This window comes from Coffea eugenioides, chromosome 5, assembly GCF_003713205.1.
Source record: "Coffea eugenioides isolate CCC68of chromosome 5, Ceug_1.0, whole genome shotgun sequence".
Taxonomy (NCBI): Eukaryota; Viridiplantae; Streptophyta; class Magnoliopsida; order Gentianales; family Rubiaceae; genus Coffea; species Coffea eugenioides.
Window position 1 is genome coordinate 44692865 of NC_040039.1, and position 18067 is coordinate 44710931.

Consider the following 18067-nt stretch of genomic DNA (forward strand, 5'->3'; position numbering starts at 1 on the left):
CAATTGGAGTGATCTGTCAGAGTCAAAAATTTCAGAATCAGCAACAACAACAACAACCCCCACCCCCACCCCCCGGCGGGCCAAAAAAAAAAAGAGAGAGATTTTGGTCCTAAATTTCTGTGTCACTGTCCAGGCAGCCTTCATGGAGGATCAAATGCAGTTGCACCATTGGCTCAAGAAAAATACCTATATTAGACGGGAGTATTTGAAAAGAAGATTTTCATTTCAAATTTGTTAATTTTTTTTTTTTTTTTAACAGAAGCACATGTCTATTGTAGTAATTTGATAGCAGTGTTCACAAAATGGGAAAAAAAAAAGTGAATTTTCATAATGTACTACTTCAATTATCAAATGTCTAGTGCTTTAAAGTTTTCTAGATTAATGAATCTTTTCAGTTAGAAAACTTTTAAATTACTTTAATCAGTCTTTTCAACAACTATAGAGCTCTTTAGAGTTTGCATAAGTTACAGCTTGATAAATAAATAAATAAATAAATAAAACAGAAATGCAACTTAAACGAGAGCAGGTAATGCATTAGAAAAGAATATTCAGAACATAAGAGAATGCTGAGTAACTCGAATAATTAGAAAGCAAACGAAAATGAAGAAAAAGGTGTTCATTCATTTACATGCAAAGAAGTTTATAATGAGAATACTTGCTGGCAGAAACCACAAACCTGAGATATTCCAAATGCTGTTAGCATGTAATACATGGAGAATCAAACAAGAAGCTAGATGAGAACGGAGAAGCAAGAATTTGCTTTCATCTGATTGTCATCTAGAGGGCTTAAGAAAGTCTCAGGACTGCCGACAGAGCTGACAAAGGAAAGTTCAGGTGGTCTCATTTCATAGCAAGCTCTGCAACTTCTTTTCTACGTCTATTCACCCATAATATAACAGGGCGGGCACACAATCACACATGGGCCTCAAGTAGCCATGGAAGCACTAGAAACAATTTGAACGACGATGATCAATTCGGGTGCCCCCTTGCAGATATCATGGTATTCACAAGCCAAGCTTGATGCACCTGCAGCATGAATTGATAGACATTAGTTAAATGGATAAGCAGTCTTTTGCTGAATCAAGAAAAATTTAACAGAACTAGGTGTTAAGAATTCTTGTAGCGATTACGTGCCAAAATCTCGACGAGCCTGACTGATTTCAGAGAAAATTTTCAGTTGTTCCTAAGGCTCTGCAGGCTGGAGCTGTCAGATCTTTATTGGCCCGAGAATGACATGGAGGATGATTACATTACAGAGCACAAAACTATCTCTACTGCATTAAGCAAAAAGCTATGCTTGTAGTTTTGAGCAATTGCTACCGGTAAAGAATCCCAGTAATCCACAATGATTGACAACGAACCATCTATGCAAATGGGCGATTTAGGATCAGATGCATATGCACCTGCGGCTAAGCTACCTTTGGCTCAAGGGAAATACCTATATTAGATGCGAGTATTTGATACGAAAATTTACACTTTGCTCCTAATAATTTGTAAAATTTTGTATAGCAGCACATGTCTATTGGAGTAATTTGATAGCAGTGTTCATAGTCTATACTACTAGACAGCTTCATAGCTTTAAAGTCTTCTACACAATTTAATGGAACTTTTCATTTTTTTTTTTTAAAAAAATTAAATTACTTTAATCAGTCTTTTTACTACTAGACAGCTTCTGACAATTTTTTTGGTTCATGTCACCATCTTCGTAGGTTACAGCTTGAGACAAAAACAGAAATGCACCTTACTGGACAGCAAGTAATGCGAGGGAAAAAAAAAAAGGACAATCAGCAGATATCTGGTCAATAATTGCCTCCAACAGCTAAAGCTTCTTCTCGTGACAGAAAGAGCATTTTCTTTCTCAGTGAAGAAGGGCAATGAATAACTTGCCTGAATTCTAGGCATAAAACAAAAAATAAAGATGCAAATAATCTATTGTAAGAAAACTGTAAAGATCAATTAAAGAATCAGGATTTGATAGTAGAATAGCATTAACGCCCCCCCCCCCCCCCCCCCCAAAACACACAGAAAACAAAAAAAAAAATCCTTCAAAAGAAACAATATAATAACAAGGGTGAATTACATATAACTCTTTATAGCTTTATCTATTGCTACTTAACCCCTATGATATTTCAAAATGTCCACTTCATCCTCTTATGGTTTTATGTAAAGGAAAATCGTTCAAAACATCCCTCACATTTTGTAAAATGACTTTTTTTGTCCCTTACTTTTAAAAGTATAATATTACGTCCCTTACAAATTTATATTGATCAAATTTGGTCCCTATATAGCTTTTCAACTAGTTTTTTGTCAGAATCCACCACGTATCTTGTATGTGATCATTTTTAAGGGTAAATTTGTCAAATCAAAATTTATATAATTCGATTCATAGTCCCTCACATTTCACAAAATAAATTGTTTCGTCTCTCATATTTCACAAGATAAAATTTTTCAACCCTCACATTTTCACAAAATGGATTGTTTCATCTCTCACAACTTACAAAATGAATTTTTTCATTCCTTACATTTCACAAAATAAATTTTTTCATTTTTCATTAATCATGTGTACAAATAGTTTTTTTTAAACCCATGTATATATCTATTTGGTGATGGAGGCCGGCCACGGGAAATAATAAAGGTCATCAGAGAAGCTACCGAGTTCCAACATGCTGAGATTGGCAGGATGGTTAGACCCTTTGTTCAAGAACCAGGGTCATGAGAAAAGATCAGCAAGAACTCGAGTGAAGTAAACTTCTCAAGATTATTACTCAATGAAGGATTCAACTTATCACATCCTGTACTATACTGTAGAATGCTAAATTTCCATCTGGAGACATTGTGCATCTAGTACTGAAATATGCTGCACGTCTGCTGTGAAATTTTGATATGGCAGTTTATGATGGTTTCTTATCCTCTGTTGCTTTGGTTATTTGTGTCTGTGCAGTATGCTAGCTAGCTGGGTAAAGCTATAGACTATTGCTAGAAGATGCTTAATCATATTATTCACAGGAAGAGAAGGGCCTGTCTATGCGACATAGCTATTGTCAAGAATTTCTTGACATTATCCTCTTTGCTTTTTATATTTAATACATTGTCGAGCAATCAAGCAGTAGGTTCATTTTTTTTGGGCAAATTACATTTTACCCCTGTGTGATTTAGCTTTTTTTTACATAACCCTCCTATGGTTTCAAAATCTATACATAACCCCCCTCATGATTTGGATTAAAGTGTCAAAGTGACAGAAATAGTCATTCGTAACGGAACTTCTAAAAATGTCGAAATTACCCTTATATATATGACACACTAATCCCGTATAATTTTTATATTTTACCATATAACTTCCTTATGGTTTAATATTTTACCATATAACTCCCTTATGATTTTTAAAATATACACATAATCCTCCATTGGTTAATAAATAATTTTCAACTTTACGTAAGGGTATTTTTGACATTTTAGGTGACTCCGTTACGAATGATCATTTTCGTCACTTTGACACTTTCATCCAAATCATGAGGGGGTTATATATAACTTTTGAAACCATAGGGGTTATGTAAAAAAGCTAAAACATGAGGATAAAATGGAATTTGCCCTTTTTTTTTCTTTTCTTTTTCTGCAGTAGAGCATCAGAGTGAAGTCCATGAAATTATCTCTTTGCTTACTTTTTTTATTTCTCCTCTAATTTTATATAAAACATGCTTATTACTTCAATTAGTTTTTGAGCACATAAGAAATCATGAATTAAACATTTTTCTGCACAGGAAACTGAGTAGAGTGGAGGTTATTTCTCTCAACGTGAATTCTCTCTGTTTTTTTTTTGTCATATGAAAAATTAATTTGTCGTCATTCATATTAGGGGTTGAAGCAACGACATGAAGATATGTCCAAAGAAGTTGAGATTCTTAAGCGCAAAGTCGTGGAACTGGAGCAGCTTGTTAAAGGATGAAGGCATAATATTTTCAGCTTGACGCAAGCTGATAGCATGAATGACAAAGTTAAGACTTGATTTATTATCGTCTCATGACAGTAAAAACTTGTACAATGAGCGTCGTACTACCCAGAATGGAACTTTGACCAGAGATGCAAATTTTAAGCATTTCGAGGATCTGTAGCTGCTCTTGCCAAACTAATATGACTCAAGAATTCTTGACTCCTTGTGGGAGCAAAATCAGATAATACATGTTGTAGAAAGATGCATGTTCACCATCTTTTTGTCTGGATCAGCTGGACCTTATTTTGTAGCATTTACTTTGAGCCGTAGAGGATCTTTTGGAATTCCTCTTCTGAATGCCGTGAATTTTTACTTCTTCAAATGGCACATGGTAGCCTTGTTGCATCTTCTGTGAACTTAAATTATTTTTGTTTCTTTTTGGTACATTACGCTCTGCATGAGTCAACTCTTGGATCTGAATATCTAAATTGGCCCCGTTTGGAGAGGTTGGGCTGTAGTCAACCTTTTTTGAGACAAAATAACAAAACAAAAATAAAAACAATTTTGGCCATAAATTTTTGCCGAGGTAGCCTTTTGATTCGTCCGGAAACTCAGTTTTCATTTTTCATGGATGAGAGTGATTGATTTTTATTTACCACCAAGGTTGATTTGCTAGTTAAGTACTGGAATGGCCCTCCCTACCGTTTGCATCTTTTTTTCCATTGACAAAAGAGTCACTATCCAATGATGCATCATTTCCAAATGAGAATGCTGCATATTACACTTGAATCAACAGTGATGAAACCATTTGAGATTTCTTCTCAGTTCTTGGGACGTTATTCATGAAGAAGGAAATTTTCACAGTAATGCTTGGCACAAGTACATAATGTCTAGACAGCTCTGTACAATTTTCTGGTTCACGATGAGAAATAAAATAAGAAATGCAGCTCAAAATCAAAAGAAATCTGGAAGCAAGATCATCATATTTTGCTGGATATGGACATGGGAACTGAATTTTAGGAATAGAAAGGCCAGAATTATACTTCCAGAAAATCGATTGTAATTGTGGGAATGTGCCCAAGATCCCAGCCTGCTCCACTTCCTCTTGTTCATCTCTGTGTTAGAAGAGGAGAGTCGATGATATGCAGTTCTTTTAAATTGGTGAGATGTTGCTCTGTTTCTGCAGAAGGCAATTGCTTGAGGTGACAGCAATCCCACATCCACAACTCCTCAAGATATGGAAAGCTACCCATCCACCCCGGGAGAGCTTCCAATCCGTCGAACTTCTCTATTTGTTAATCTTCTCAAGGTAGAGACATGTTGAATTTGCTCAGGTAGAGACATGATTCTTGGACATCCCGGCCATGCAAGCTCCTGCAGAGAGACAAAATGATGTTGCTGTTTCGTTGAGCCGGCATGCTTGACAGCGCTGGCAACATTGGAGATGGAGTATGGCCAAGGAAAACAATCGAGTTCGTCAGAGAAGCCACAGAGTTCCAACGCCCTTAGATTAGCTAGATGGTATAGATCCTTTGGCCAAGAACCAGGGCGCACACAAAAGATCTTCAATAACCCGAGAGTGGTAAATATCTGAATACTACTCAATGAAGAATTTAACTTGTCACATCCTGAGACAACGTAGAGAATGGGTGTTTTCCTTATCTAGGGAAGCATCTAAATTAGAGCAGTTACTCAGGGTAAGTGTTGAAGAGATGCAAGGCTCCTCAAATTCCTCATACAAGCCAAACTTCCACATTTCTCTATGCTTAAGAGATAATCAGAGTTGGTGGATATGAAAATAGAAAAGAGTTAGTGTGGACGAACAGGATTCATTAATCCCCCAAACATGTGCATGTGGTCTCAGCTGATCGCATGCAAGCTTTGCAACTCTTTTCCTCACTGCTGCACCATTGTCGACTCCCAGGGACTCAGTCACTCATAATTGGACGGATGCTGATTCTTATTCAGTTGTCTGCTTACATATAGCACTGTAAAACTGTAATTCTTTGGTCGTTCTTGGTGAGGAAAGGTCGTCGTTGTCCCAGCAGCATAACAAACATGAGCTCAACAAATAGGCAGTCATTTGCTGAATCATGAACAAGGAAAATAGTAGAACGTGTAAGAATTAGTTTAGCAAGCCATTAAATGCCAAAAACAAAATCAAGCTAAGTGACCGCAGCTAAATTATGAGTTGGTCGCAAAGGTGCAGGCCAAAACTATCACCAGGCGTTCGGTTGGATGGTTTATCCCTCCTCAATGGCTATTAAAAGTGTCTCGTACCCACAGATGGTGCTTGGTACACTTCTAAGGGTATGAAACAATCACTATCAAAGACCCAAATTTGGGTAATGGTGATTACCGACTAAATAAAAAACATTAAGAGCTACACGGAGGCGAAAAGAATAGCAGCAACTTGAAACAAGAATAGTACCTTAAAGGAGAGAGCAGGTAAATCCAAAAATAAATGAGACAATCAGCAGACACCTGATGTCAACAAGGAAGCAAGCTTGAGAAAACTGCGCTTCTACTTTATGGAGAGGAAAATGTAAAAGAGCAATTGAAGGAAGAGTCAGGATTTGGCAGTAATATAATAGCATTTTTAAGGAAGCAGTGGCATTTTTTATTTCCTTGTTCCTTCCAAGGAGGAACAAAAAAAAAAAGGTACTACTAGAATAATAAACAAACAGAATGAGTAGAATACAACATTGGAAATATTAAGACTAACTGTGTAGAGATTATGGAAATATTAAAACATCGGGAATATGTGCAATCTTGGGCCACTCTGCACCACTCCCTTTGGTGCATCTCTCTGCTAAAAGAGGACACCTAACGATATGTAGTTGATTTAAATTGGTGAGGTGTCGTATTGCTTCTGCAGAGGGCAATTGTCTGAGGTTACAGCCATCACTAATCCGCAATTCTCGAAGATTCCAAAGGCTACCCATCCACTCTGGAACAACTTCCAGCCCGTCGAACTCCCGTATCTCTAACCTTCTCAAGGTAGACAGATGCTGAATTTGGTCTGGGAGGGACGTGATTTTTGGCCATCCACGCAATTCAAGATGCTCCAGAGAGACGAAACGCCGTATTGTAGAATCCTTGGCATCATCACTGGCAACATTGGTGATGGAGTCTGGCCACGGGAAATGATCAAGGTCGTCAGAGAAGCCACCGAGTTCCAACCTGCGGAGGTTGGCTAGATGGTGTAGACCCTTTGCCCAACAACCAGGGTCACGAGAAAAGATCCTCAACCGCTGGAGCGTTGTGAACTTCTCAAGATTATTACTCAATGAAAGATTCAACTTATAACATCCAGAGATGCTTAGAGTGCGTAGGGATTGGGGGTTTTTCATATCCAGAGAAGCATCTAAAGCAGGGCAGCCTCCACCTAAGGATAAGGATTCAAGAGATGTAAGGCTATTCAAATTCCTTATACAAGACAAACTTCCGCATTCCCATATGTCTAACTCCGCAAGAGACGTTAAGTTCTCCATATCTGGTAAAACAGCCAACCTGGGGAGACCTTCGATTGTCAAGCACTGGAGATTAGGGAATACCTTAATTGATGAAGAAGAATCCGAGGGAACCATTGCATCTGACCACCCCTCTAGACTTCCCATGCTCCGCAGCACAAATCGCGTTAGTTTTGGAAACAGAGTGATTGGTGTCACCTCTCCGCTACCGCTACTACAAGTACTGCTCCTTGCATTAATATCGAGATGTGTTAGGAGACCATAGAATTCAGCCCCAATACGCTTCACATTGTGTAAGGAGAACATCTCTAAGGACTCGAGACAAGGCAAGTCCCCTAGTGGTGGTACTTGTTCACACTTACCCAATCCTCTCAACTCGATGCCTACCAAATTCCGAAGTACCGTCAAGTGATCCTTTGCCACTATCCACGACGGAAACCTTGAGCCTTTGAAACCACTAATGGCTAAACTTTTCAAGTCTGGGTGAGGTTGGAGACCTTCCATGACACTATTGATACTGTTGTTGTCACAATCTTCTTTCTTGCCATTCCATGAAAGTCTTAATCGTTGAATGCTTGTTTTTTCGAACAACTTTGCTTTTGCTGCTGATTCACAGCTGCTCACACATTCAAGTCCAAAAATTTTTAGCTCGCCTCGGAGGTTGTGCAAGTGTTCCAACTCCTCAAGTTGACAGCCCTTTTCTTGGCTTACCCTGAAGTAAGGCAACGTCCGAAGATTAGCCAACTGCCCGATTCCAGGGAACAAACATGATTGGCCCAAATCAGCACCCAATGAAAACTCGAAATGCCTCAAGTTAATTAAATTGCTAAACTTCTTAGGTATCTCTTCCAAGTAATACACTTTTAAGGTCATCAAATTGTAGAGCTTTGTGATCGAATCTGGCAGAGCAGTGATACGAGTTTTACTGATATCAAGATGTCTTAAATGTTTCATATTACCCACCACATTCGGGAGATGAGTAACAAACCAGCAGTCTACTTTTAATACAGAAAGGTATCTAGACCTTTCCAAGATGTCTTCCAGCATGATACCATCACCCCCAAGATAATAAAGCGTTTGCAAATTTGGAGGAATCCCTTCGATATTCTTTAACACCTTCCCTCGACTCCGAATGATGGTCAAATGCATAACTTCATCATCATGACTGACCACCATTCCATCCTCTGTATTTAAAAAACAATTATTTGACACTTGCAGTGAAAGATCATGCACAAGGTCGTGCATCCGGCAGGACATGATTCCGTTAGTGGAATTCTCAGAAGTAGCTTGCAACAAAGAACTCCGAAGCAATAAGTTGAAATAGTCACTGCCTATATCCTCCATTTGCAAATGACCTCCTCCCTTGGCATCATTGATCAATCCCTGGGCCATCCAAATCCGTATCAAGCTTTCTTTTTCCATGACAGCGTCCTTCGGGAAAATGGAACAACTCGCAAAGCACTGTTTCACTGACAATGAAGGTAAGTTCTCGTAACTCAGCTTCAGGACAGAAATGACTCCACCTTCATTAATGGTCGACTTGTTCCATATTTCACTCTTGTCAAGCTTCGACCACTCCGAGGCATCTTTTTTGGAATACAACAAACCCCCAATCACTTTGATCGCTAATGGCACACCGCCACACTTTTTCAGTATCCTTCTGCCAATGTCCACCAGATCTTGAGTCATTCTTGCGCCACCATCTGCAAATGCTAGTTTTTCAAACAACATCCAGCTATGATCAGCTGAGAGGATCTGTAGATGATGCAAACGAGATATTTGCATTGCTGAGGCTACCTCATCACTACGTGTGGTAACCAATATTTTGCTTCCTGGAGCACCCCCTATTGCCAACAAACATATCCTCATGCGATCCCATTTCTCTCGATTGTCATTCCAAACATCATCAAGCACAAGCAAATAATTTTTTCCTTTCAGATTTTCTTGAAGCCTCGTCACCAATGCTTCCCTGTTTGTCGTCTCAACATTCTTTTCCCCGAGGGATTGAAGCATCTCATTCAACAGCCTCTCAACTTTGAAATCATCAGACACGCAGACCCATATTTTTTTATCAAAATGCTCTGTTACGTTCTTATTTTTGAGCACCAGCTGTGCAAGGGTTGTTTTACCCTGGCCACCCATCCCAACTATTGAGATGACAGGTAAATCCTTCTTATAATCAGAGCTAATTAACATGCTCGCAACTTGAGTTACCTCAACTTCCCTTCCCACCATTTCTGACTCGTCCACAAAAGGAACAGTCAATCGATCCTCTTTGTGAGCAGCAAAGGCCATGGTTAGCTGAACTGGATGAAGCCCTATTTGATTTGCTTCTCTGTAAGCTTCCTCTAGAGATGCGCTAACATTCTTGATCTTGTTAGCCATCTCTAGACGAAAGGAAATAGGATTTGAGGAAGAAAAGAAGTTGCGTACCTTGTCGCGCTTCCGATTCTTAACCTTCTGCCGCAGAACTTCATATCCGAAGTCATCCAACACGATTTCAGCATCACGTGCTATGGACTGGAGCCTTTTGAGCCAGAGCTGCACGGCTTTGCTTGTTGATTGCTTGCATTTAGCATCAAAAATCAAAGCTTCCATCATCTCTACTTTCTTGGCAAGCTTCTGAAGATCTTTCTTTACACCCCATGCCCGGCTGATCTCGTCGGCAGCAAGTGGAAGTATCTTATTCAAGATTACACTAACAAAACTGAGTACAGCTTCAGCCATCTTCAAGGGAAACTCTTAACAGATGAAGTAAAAATGCTTTGGTTGAACAGTTGGACTATTTTTGGCAGCCAGAGATGGGCAACATTCTAAAGCTTGCGTTACAAAGCACTGAATCCATTACTTATATTTCGTTTTTTCCAAAACGAAATTTCCTACCAAGTTGGAAAACTAAAAAAGTAGTGCTCCACGCAAAGACTAGAGATGATATCCAACGGCTTGTGGGTACCATTGAAATAATTGAGTGTACAGATGTTCGTTGGTTTTTTTCGCGGTAACATTCATGCATTTGGGTATAATGGTCAATAATGGGCTCCAGTTATCAGACAAGATAATGCAATCTATGCAAACGTCCAAATTTGACAATTTCAATACCTAAAGACCCTTTGTCTAAAGATGACAATTAAAAAATGTTAAACAACACAGTCAACCGAATATTGCGAATATAATACATACACTACAAGGTCTTCATTCATTGAATCCAAGAGAAGTTTATTGGCTGACGATATGAGCCAGAGATGTTTCGATTTTTCCTCAGTACATGCAAATATTATCACGTACAAGAAGCTAGTGTTGAACAGAGGACCAAGAGTTTGTCTCTAACCAATTGAAAGCTATAGGGCTCAAGAACGCATCAGGAATGCCAAAGGAGCTGACTAACGAAAGTGCATGCGGTCTCAGTTCCCCGCAAAGCTTTGCAACTTCTTTTCTCACTGCTGCAGCATTGTCTACTGACAGGAAGCCGTATCGGAGAAACGCAGAGTCTTCTTCCAAGGTAACGAGGGCATACATGGATCTCAAAAGACCTAATATACTCTGCAAGAAGATTCACAATCGATTAACCATGCGCTGTAAGATGATATTTAACCAATGGATGTTGTTCATCTTATTTGTCAACATTCAATTATCAGCTAGATGCAGAAATCGTATCAAAATTTCCATCCACATACAACATGAGCTCAAGATAAGCTCCACAAAATGATACTTCTCTGAAGTTTCCTAAACGTTTTCTCTAAACAAAGCCATAACAATCTGTGCTATCATTCCTCAAGAGGAGGAATTCTTCTGTTCCTTGTGTTTTTCATATAGGAAGGTTAAGTTGGACGCCAGAGGCTTCTGTGTAGGACACATTACACCAGAACACTTCATGGGTATGACGTTATCTGTTTAAAATATATGGACATGCAGAAACTGCAAAATGCTCATAGTTTATATGGTGGCTATTACCTTAAGAGTGGCATCCGTTACAATAGTCTCAGCATCCACAAAAGTTTGAAAAATTGCCCGATCGGAGAATGCTCTGCCCAAGTCTTCAGCGAGCTGATAGCTCTGGGGAGATGGAAGAAGTACCCTTGAGAGAGAGAGAGAAAGCAGGTCTCATAATGGAACTCATATTTAAGAAGAGAATCTAACCATTACAAAAGCGTGTTCTTTGCTCTCTCCTTGTGCTTGGCGTTGTGAAATTTCAGAAGCAAAACGGTTCAATAGGTCTCTCTCTCTTAGACATAACATATCATGCTGTGACAAAAATGTATCAGAGAATTTACAACCTATTTCAAGAGGAATCAACTTAACGAGGAATGAAAGAAAAGCTTCATCACCTCGAAGTCAATGCTCCTCATGACAGTACTAGTTAGCTGAGAAGGCATAACAGGGAAGGTTTGTTCATGTGCTCTAAACCCAACCCTTCGAATGGTTTATTCCGCTTTTTTGCCGCTACATATTCTGCCAAGAGTGCCTTACTAACCTGGCACCAGACATCCCATTGTTAGCTGCTAGCATTAGTTGCAAAATCAACACATCAGTCAAAGAGTGCCATTTCAAATTATTAGCAACTTGATAGTCATGAACTGGATGGCATTGTCATATGCCTAGAGGTGGCAAATCAACCCACTTAATTAAATTTACCCATACCCGCCCATGAATAGATGGGTATGGGTATTTTAAATTTTTGTATATGGGTATAAATGGGTTACCCAATAATATCCATTTAATAAATGGGTATTATTGGGTAACCCATCAAACCCAATTAACCCATTTAGAATTCTCTTCCCCCCAAGTTTCTTCTTTTCCCCCACCCATTTTTTTTCAAATTTTTCATTTTGTCGTGATGTTAACTACTTTTGTTTCATTATTATTATTATTATTATTATTTATTGGTTTTATCTTATTATTTTATTTTCTCTTAGTTTGTTAACTTGCTCATTTTTCAGTATTACTAATTTATGATAAATTTTAGCCTATTTTCTTATCTTTCTAAAATGAAATTTTAAATTATATATGAAAAAAATGTTAGAGGTTCAAAATTTTTGGATTAAGTTTTTATATTAATTTTTATAGTACTTAGTTCGAATTTTTATATTCTTATTATTCAATTATTAAATAATAGGTAATTTTGTGACATAGAGTATAAATGAAAAAAAATTGGTAATTAAGTTTATTGAACATTATAAATAAATATTTAAAACTAATGATGGGTACAAAGAGTGGTATAAATTGATAACTTAGTTTGCAAAAATGAATTTAAATGAGTTTACAAAAAGTTAAAATAAATGGGTAATTGGATTACCCAATTCATTTTTTGACTTACCCATTTATACCCATCTAATTAAATGGGTATAAATGAGTTGACTCACTTATACTCATTACCCATTTTACCCAACCCAAACCCGCCCAAGTCACCCATTTTGACACCTCTACATATGCCCTTAGAAATTTAGTTTGAGAGCCTGGTGCATGGTAAACTTACTAGAGCAGATGGCAGCTGTCATAAAAGAGCCCTAATACCAAAGCTAAGATTTGTGAAAGAAACTATTCTGCAATAACTAATTGTTCAAATTGTTCACTGTTACACAGGATATATTCAGTTCCTTCAATTCACAAGTCAAAGTTTAATCTGACAGTTGAAGGCAGATACCCTCAATGTAAATCACAATGGACTTCTTAATTATGATTTTCCAATAAAGAACACTCAACTCCAATAAGACTGAGTGTACAAAATGATACACACCTGTTGCATAAGAACATTGTTGTCACCCTCAAAAGTAGATTGCACATCATATTCACCCTTCAGGTGACCAACGCGATTTTCAGTCTTCATACCTTGTCCACCACAAGCTTCGCGGCATTCCTGAATCATGTTAAAGGATGTCAGAAAGGTAATTGGATGGTGATAAACTTATTTTTTCTCTCAACTTGTGTTTCATACCTGAAGTGTTCGCATGTTATGCCATGTCAAAGCAGCCTTGAATCCACTAGACACTATATGAATAGTTTTGATCAATGCAGGTGCCCTCTTAACATATAAAGTTTTCAGATAGTTAGCAGCAAAGCTCATGGCATACCTGCAGCATAATTACCATCAACTGATCAGAACACAGTCAGTTGTTAAAATGGTAAAAAGAAAACGTGTTATCCAGATGAATCATTAGTGATTAAAGTGCATTGGCTGAAAACAATCAATCACTTAGTTGTTAAATGCCAAGTTCCAAGATTGAACTTCTGACAGACAGAATAATTTTGAATTATTCCTAGGGCTGCAGGCATAACCTGTTAGTCATTGTTGGATAGAAAAAGCTGCAATGGAAGAGCAAAAAGTACTTCCGAGTTCTAACAACTAAAATCAAACACTTCAAGTTGTCTTCCTCAATGAAGCAACTCCTTGATTTTGAAAGAGAGGGGGGGCAGGGATTTGACTGTACTATCAATTGTCAACAGGCTAGGACAGAAGTTATCACGTACCAAATTTTCTGAACACTTGCTTAATTACAAGCACCATGAAAAAATATTAGAATACTCAAATCTGCAAATTTTATCCTGAGAATGATTAGAACTTTTAACAGAAATTATACAATGATAAAAATCCAAAGATACACTGTAAGAGCCAAGCAAAATACAACCTCCAACCCCTCTGCAGCCCTACAATTCTGTCAAGAAGCTAAAAATAGTGCATCACAACAAAGAAGAGTACAGAAAACTATTGATTCATAAGAAATATAGTACAATTTATTCTGCATAGCAAACTTGTGGGCAATTACAAGAAAAACCAATTTTGTCTTAGTTATAGAAAAGGTACAGCATGAGATGCTTACGTCTTTGCAAGAAGCGGCAGAAGCCTCCTCTGATGACTAGGATAATCAAGCAAAAGTACTTCTGGCCCACTGGGTGTAACAGAGAAAGCTCTCCTCGTCAAAGAGTATCTTATGGCGATCGCTAAGCCAATCTAGTAAGGAAAGAAACCGTAAGACAGGTCACTAGATTAGAGTCTTCACTGTCCACATTATCCATCAGCTCATAGGAACTTTTGAGAAAAGGCAGCTCAGAAACAACTTCAGCTATGTTTACCTTTGATTGGTAAATTGCACTGACTGCAATAGTAACACGTCCAGAAGTCAAAGGGGCCAAGAAAGCAGCGAATCTCTGGAAACAATTATTATATACTGTGTTAACTTAGATGATGGACTTAAACTAAAATATCCAAAAAGCTATGCAATCATAAATTTTTTAAGACGGCCTATGTATCCAATCATGATGATAGTTGTCACTAATATAAGCCTCCTCATTTTTTACTTTGTTGGCTAGAAAAGTATAAATCGATAAAGCAAACAGTAATTGTCCCCATCCCTTTGCTATGTGAACAAAATGTAAAATTCAGTGATATTTGCAGAACTACTATACCAGGCATGGGATAGTTGTGGTTATCAAATGAGCTAAAAAGGAAAACCTTTACCTGGTCTGGATCCTTAATTGCACTCAGATATTGCCCATCTGGAGAGACATCCGCCACTGAATTTAGCAAATTTTCTCTAGGTATTCGGACATTGTCAAACCTACAAAAGGTGAATAGGTGCAAAGCCTTGATTTTTGCTCAATGAGACATACAATTGAACTGTACAAATCGAGGCATGCATAATGAAAATTGGCTAAAGAATCAACTACTCACCAGAGTCGACCATTGTCAACACCATTTAAACCAATCTTATGACCACAATCAGCAATACGAATACTGGGACATATATTTCCATTTGCATCTCTAATTTGGGCAATAAAAGCATGAACTCCTTGATTCCGTCCATTAATATTGAGCTGTGAAAATACTATAGTATGTGTTGCATGCTACAACAAATCTCAAAAGAGTGTTAGTTCTTGAATGTTTCAGGAGGAGGAAGAGAAAATGCAATCATATAGAAGAATCAGAAGTGACAAATGGCCTAGCAAATAGAAAAGAGAAAACCATTACATTAGCTGCTCCTCCAATCCAATATTTTTGAGCTGATTCACAAGGAGTGTTGATGATAAACTCTCTGGTGTTTGAATCATAAGTTGTAATAGTCTCAATACCACGAACCTGAATGTAATAACTAACAAACTTCCATAAACTACAGGAATAATTTCTTTAGAAGGATGATTGTGCTGACTGAATTATTAACAACTTCCCATACATTACTTCCATGGCCCAACTCTGTCATTGAAAAGCACCCTTTAACTGCATAATCTTCTGTGTCCTTCAACCACTTGTCATGATGACGCTTTGTACCAAAAAATTGAATGGCACCACCCCTATATTGTATGAATCAGAATGCCACGTTAGTCTTTTACTTCATCACTAGCTAAGCATTCCAAATTTATTGAATATAAGTGGTAGACAAGCACAGATGCACCAAATGCACTTTAAATAGAAGTACAGTTTTTTACTGAGGTAGAATTACTAACAGGTAGAATAAATAGGAGTATCATTTTCAGCTAGGGAAGAATCACCATTTGAGCAAAACAGTTAACGGAATAATTATTTCCACCAACAACGTAAGTACTTTATCGCACGTAAATTCAGCTGCTACGTGCTCAGGAGTATCCTCGGTATATAATAGACCAACCACGTGGGAAACATCAAATTAGAGATAGTAAAGGAAGATTATATTTCTGTGTGCCTTCAAATACGAATACAGGACATCAATCAACAAAACTTTCTTGGTAAATAAAAAGCAAAGTTCATATTGAGAAACAGACTATACCCAAGAATTAGTAGAAACTCAACTTAACATATATTTTTCTGGAAAATAATTCTCCACTGAAGAGTATGTAATGATATCAAAGCCAGATAGCTACATTATCAAATTTAAACTCCTCAATTCCCTATCAATTAAAGTCCAATTCATCAAAAAAATAACAAGGCAAAAACAGAAATGAGGAAATTTTTTTCCCCTATTCCCGAACCCCCTTCAGATGTACAATGAAACAGTCCATTCTACTAGACCAAGCATAAGATAATCCAAGGCGCATGGCAAAATTCATCAGAAAAAAAAAAAGCCAAGCAACTAAAAGAATAGACAAGGAATTGATAAAACCAACTAACCACAAGAAAAAATGCACTCCAATCTTGATAGCTAGAGAATGATCAAAGATCCCAACAACATCCAAAAAAGCAAACTTTCTCAATTCAGCTTCAGGCCCTTTTCTTGTTAGCCAACCTTGAAAGACCCCATTGTCCAGGAGATATTCAATTCTCTTCATAGTCATCTCTCTCTGCTGCTCCATTGACTGATTATAATCAGGTAACACGAAGATTTTTCCCCCTTTTTCTTGAGGATTAAATAGCTTACTTTGGACAATCAGATTATACAACCAGTCCCTATCCTCTATATTGTGACCATCCATTAGCTTTCTCATCAATTTCACATCAAAAAACGAGTTGGGCTCACAGAGCTCTGGTGGGGTGTAACTTAAACATGGTGAAGATTGGAGAAAAGGCTTGTCGCCGGTGGGATCATGATTGAGGTGTCTGCTTAGGACTTTGGTTCTGAAGTTGATTTTTTCCATTGATGAACATGAAGATGATGGAGAAGAAGAGGCCATTCTTGGAAGTTTCTACAGGAGAATGGAGAAATGGAGGAAGATTTATATCAGAAGAAGATCAAATATGAAAAGGAATAGAACGATCCAATTATTTAAATGTGCTCTGGATTTTGGAAATGGGAATGGAGCTGAGGGGACTCAGGGGTGAATTAATTTAGTTGAAGTACGCGCCAAGATTAGCAGGTGGGACGCGTGGTGAGAAGCACGTGGGTGTGGTGGGCGGCTGAATTTGTATTTAGAGCAAAATAGGATAAGAATAAGGCATGTTTTTTAGCACTCATTTGTTTCTTTAGGTTCGCTTACCAAATAAAGGAAAATAAGATCAAATAAAGATTGATCTTGAACACTCATTTGTTTGTTTAGGTTTCTCTTGGTTTTTGTATTAGAAGTGAAATTAAATAAAACTTTTATTTGTTAGATAACAAATGATTCCAATAAATAACAAAAATTAGCCACCAAGGCAGAATAAAAAAATAAAAAGGATATCAAATTAAACTTTCTATACAACTAACATGTTCCGCTAACATATGAGTTTCTTGAAATTAAATTAGGCTTAAATTTTTTTTAAATAAATTATATAAAAAGATGATTTTGATTTCCATCTAATTGTAATCACAATAGATAAAAAAAAATTTGTCCCTAATCTTTGAAAAGAGAAGTGAAGAGTTTAAAATACTATTTTATATGATCTACTTGAAGAGGGATAAATTTTGCCCTCAACATTATTCCTATTTCAAAAAAAAAGTTGAAATATAATACCATCAACAAGCATTATGTAATATCTCTCCGTTACTTGAGTAGTAAGAATATATCAACTTTACTATAATGCATTCTTCAGTTTTTGGTGAGTTATAGCAAGACTAGTTTTTATTCAAATTTGATATTTTAAAAAAAGATAATGTGTTAAAATTTCAAATGTTTATTTTTGTCTTTGAGGTATTAATATTTAAAAATCATATAACTTATAGATTTGTTTACATTTGCTTTAATTCCATAACATATTTGTAAAACAATATTCATGACACATCCTATATAAATCAATAATGATAGTCAAAGTTTATCCACTTTAATACTACTAGTTTATGAGTAA

The 18067-nt window shown here is 37.2% G+C and overlaps 2 protein-coding genes across 2 annotated transcripts; both read right to left on the bottom strand.

Annotated features, from left to right (window-relative positions):
• Positions 1–6663: 6663 nt before the first annotated feature.
• LOC113771805 (putative disease resistance protein RGA3) lies at positions 6664–10128 on the bottom strand. Its single transcript, XM_027316364.1, has one exon. The coding sequence runs from the start codon at positions 10126–10128 to the stop codon at positions 6664–6666; it is 3465 nt and encodes a 1154-aa protein (XP_027172165.1).
• A 408-nt stretch (positions 10129–10536) lies between these two features.
• LOC113770509 (acyl-coenzyme A oxidase 3, peroxisomal-like) lies at positions 10537–17041 on the bottom strand. The gene is given in 14 exon segments (XM_027314979.1): positions 10537–10941; positions 11353–11454; positions 11539–11643; positions 11727–11788; positions 11791–11872; positions 13136–13255; positions 13334–13469; positions 14217–14347; positions 14470–14544; positions 14855–14954; positions 15068–15240; positions 15365–15472; positions 15567–15684; positions 16478–17041. Coding segments are annotated over 14 exon segments (2061 nt in total). The 5' UTR covers positions 16978–17041; the 3' UTR covers positions 10537–10692.
• Positions 17042–18067: the final 1026 nt, after the last annotated feature.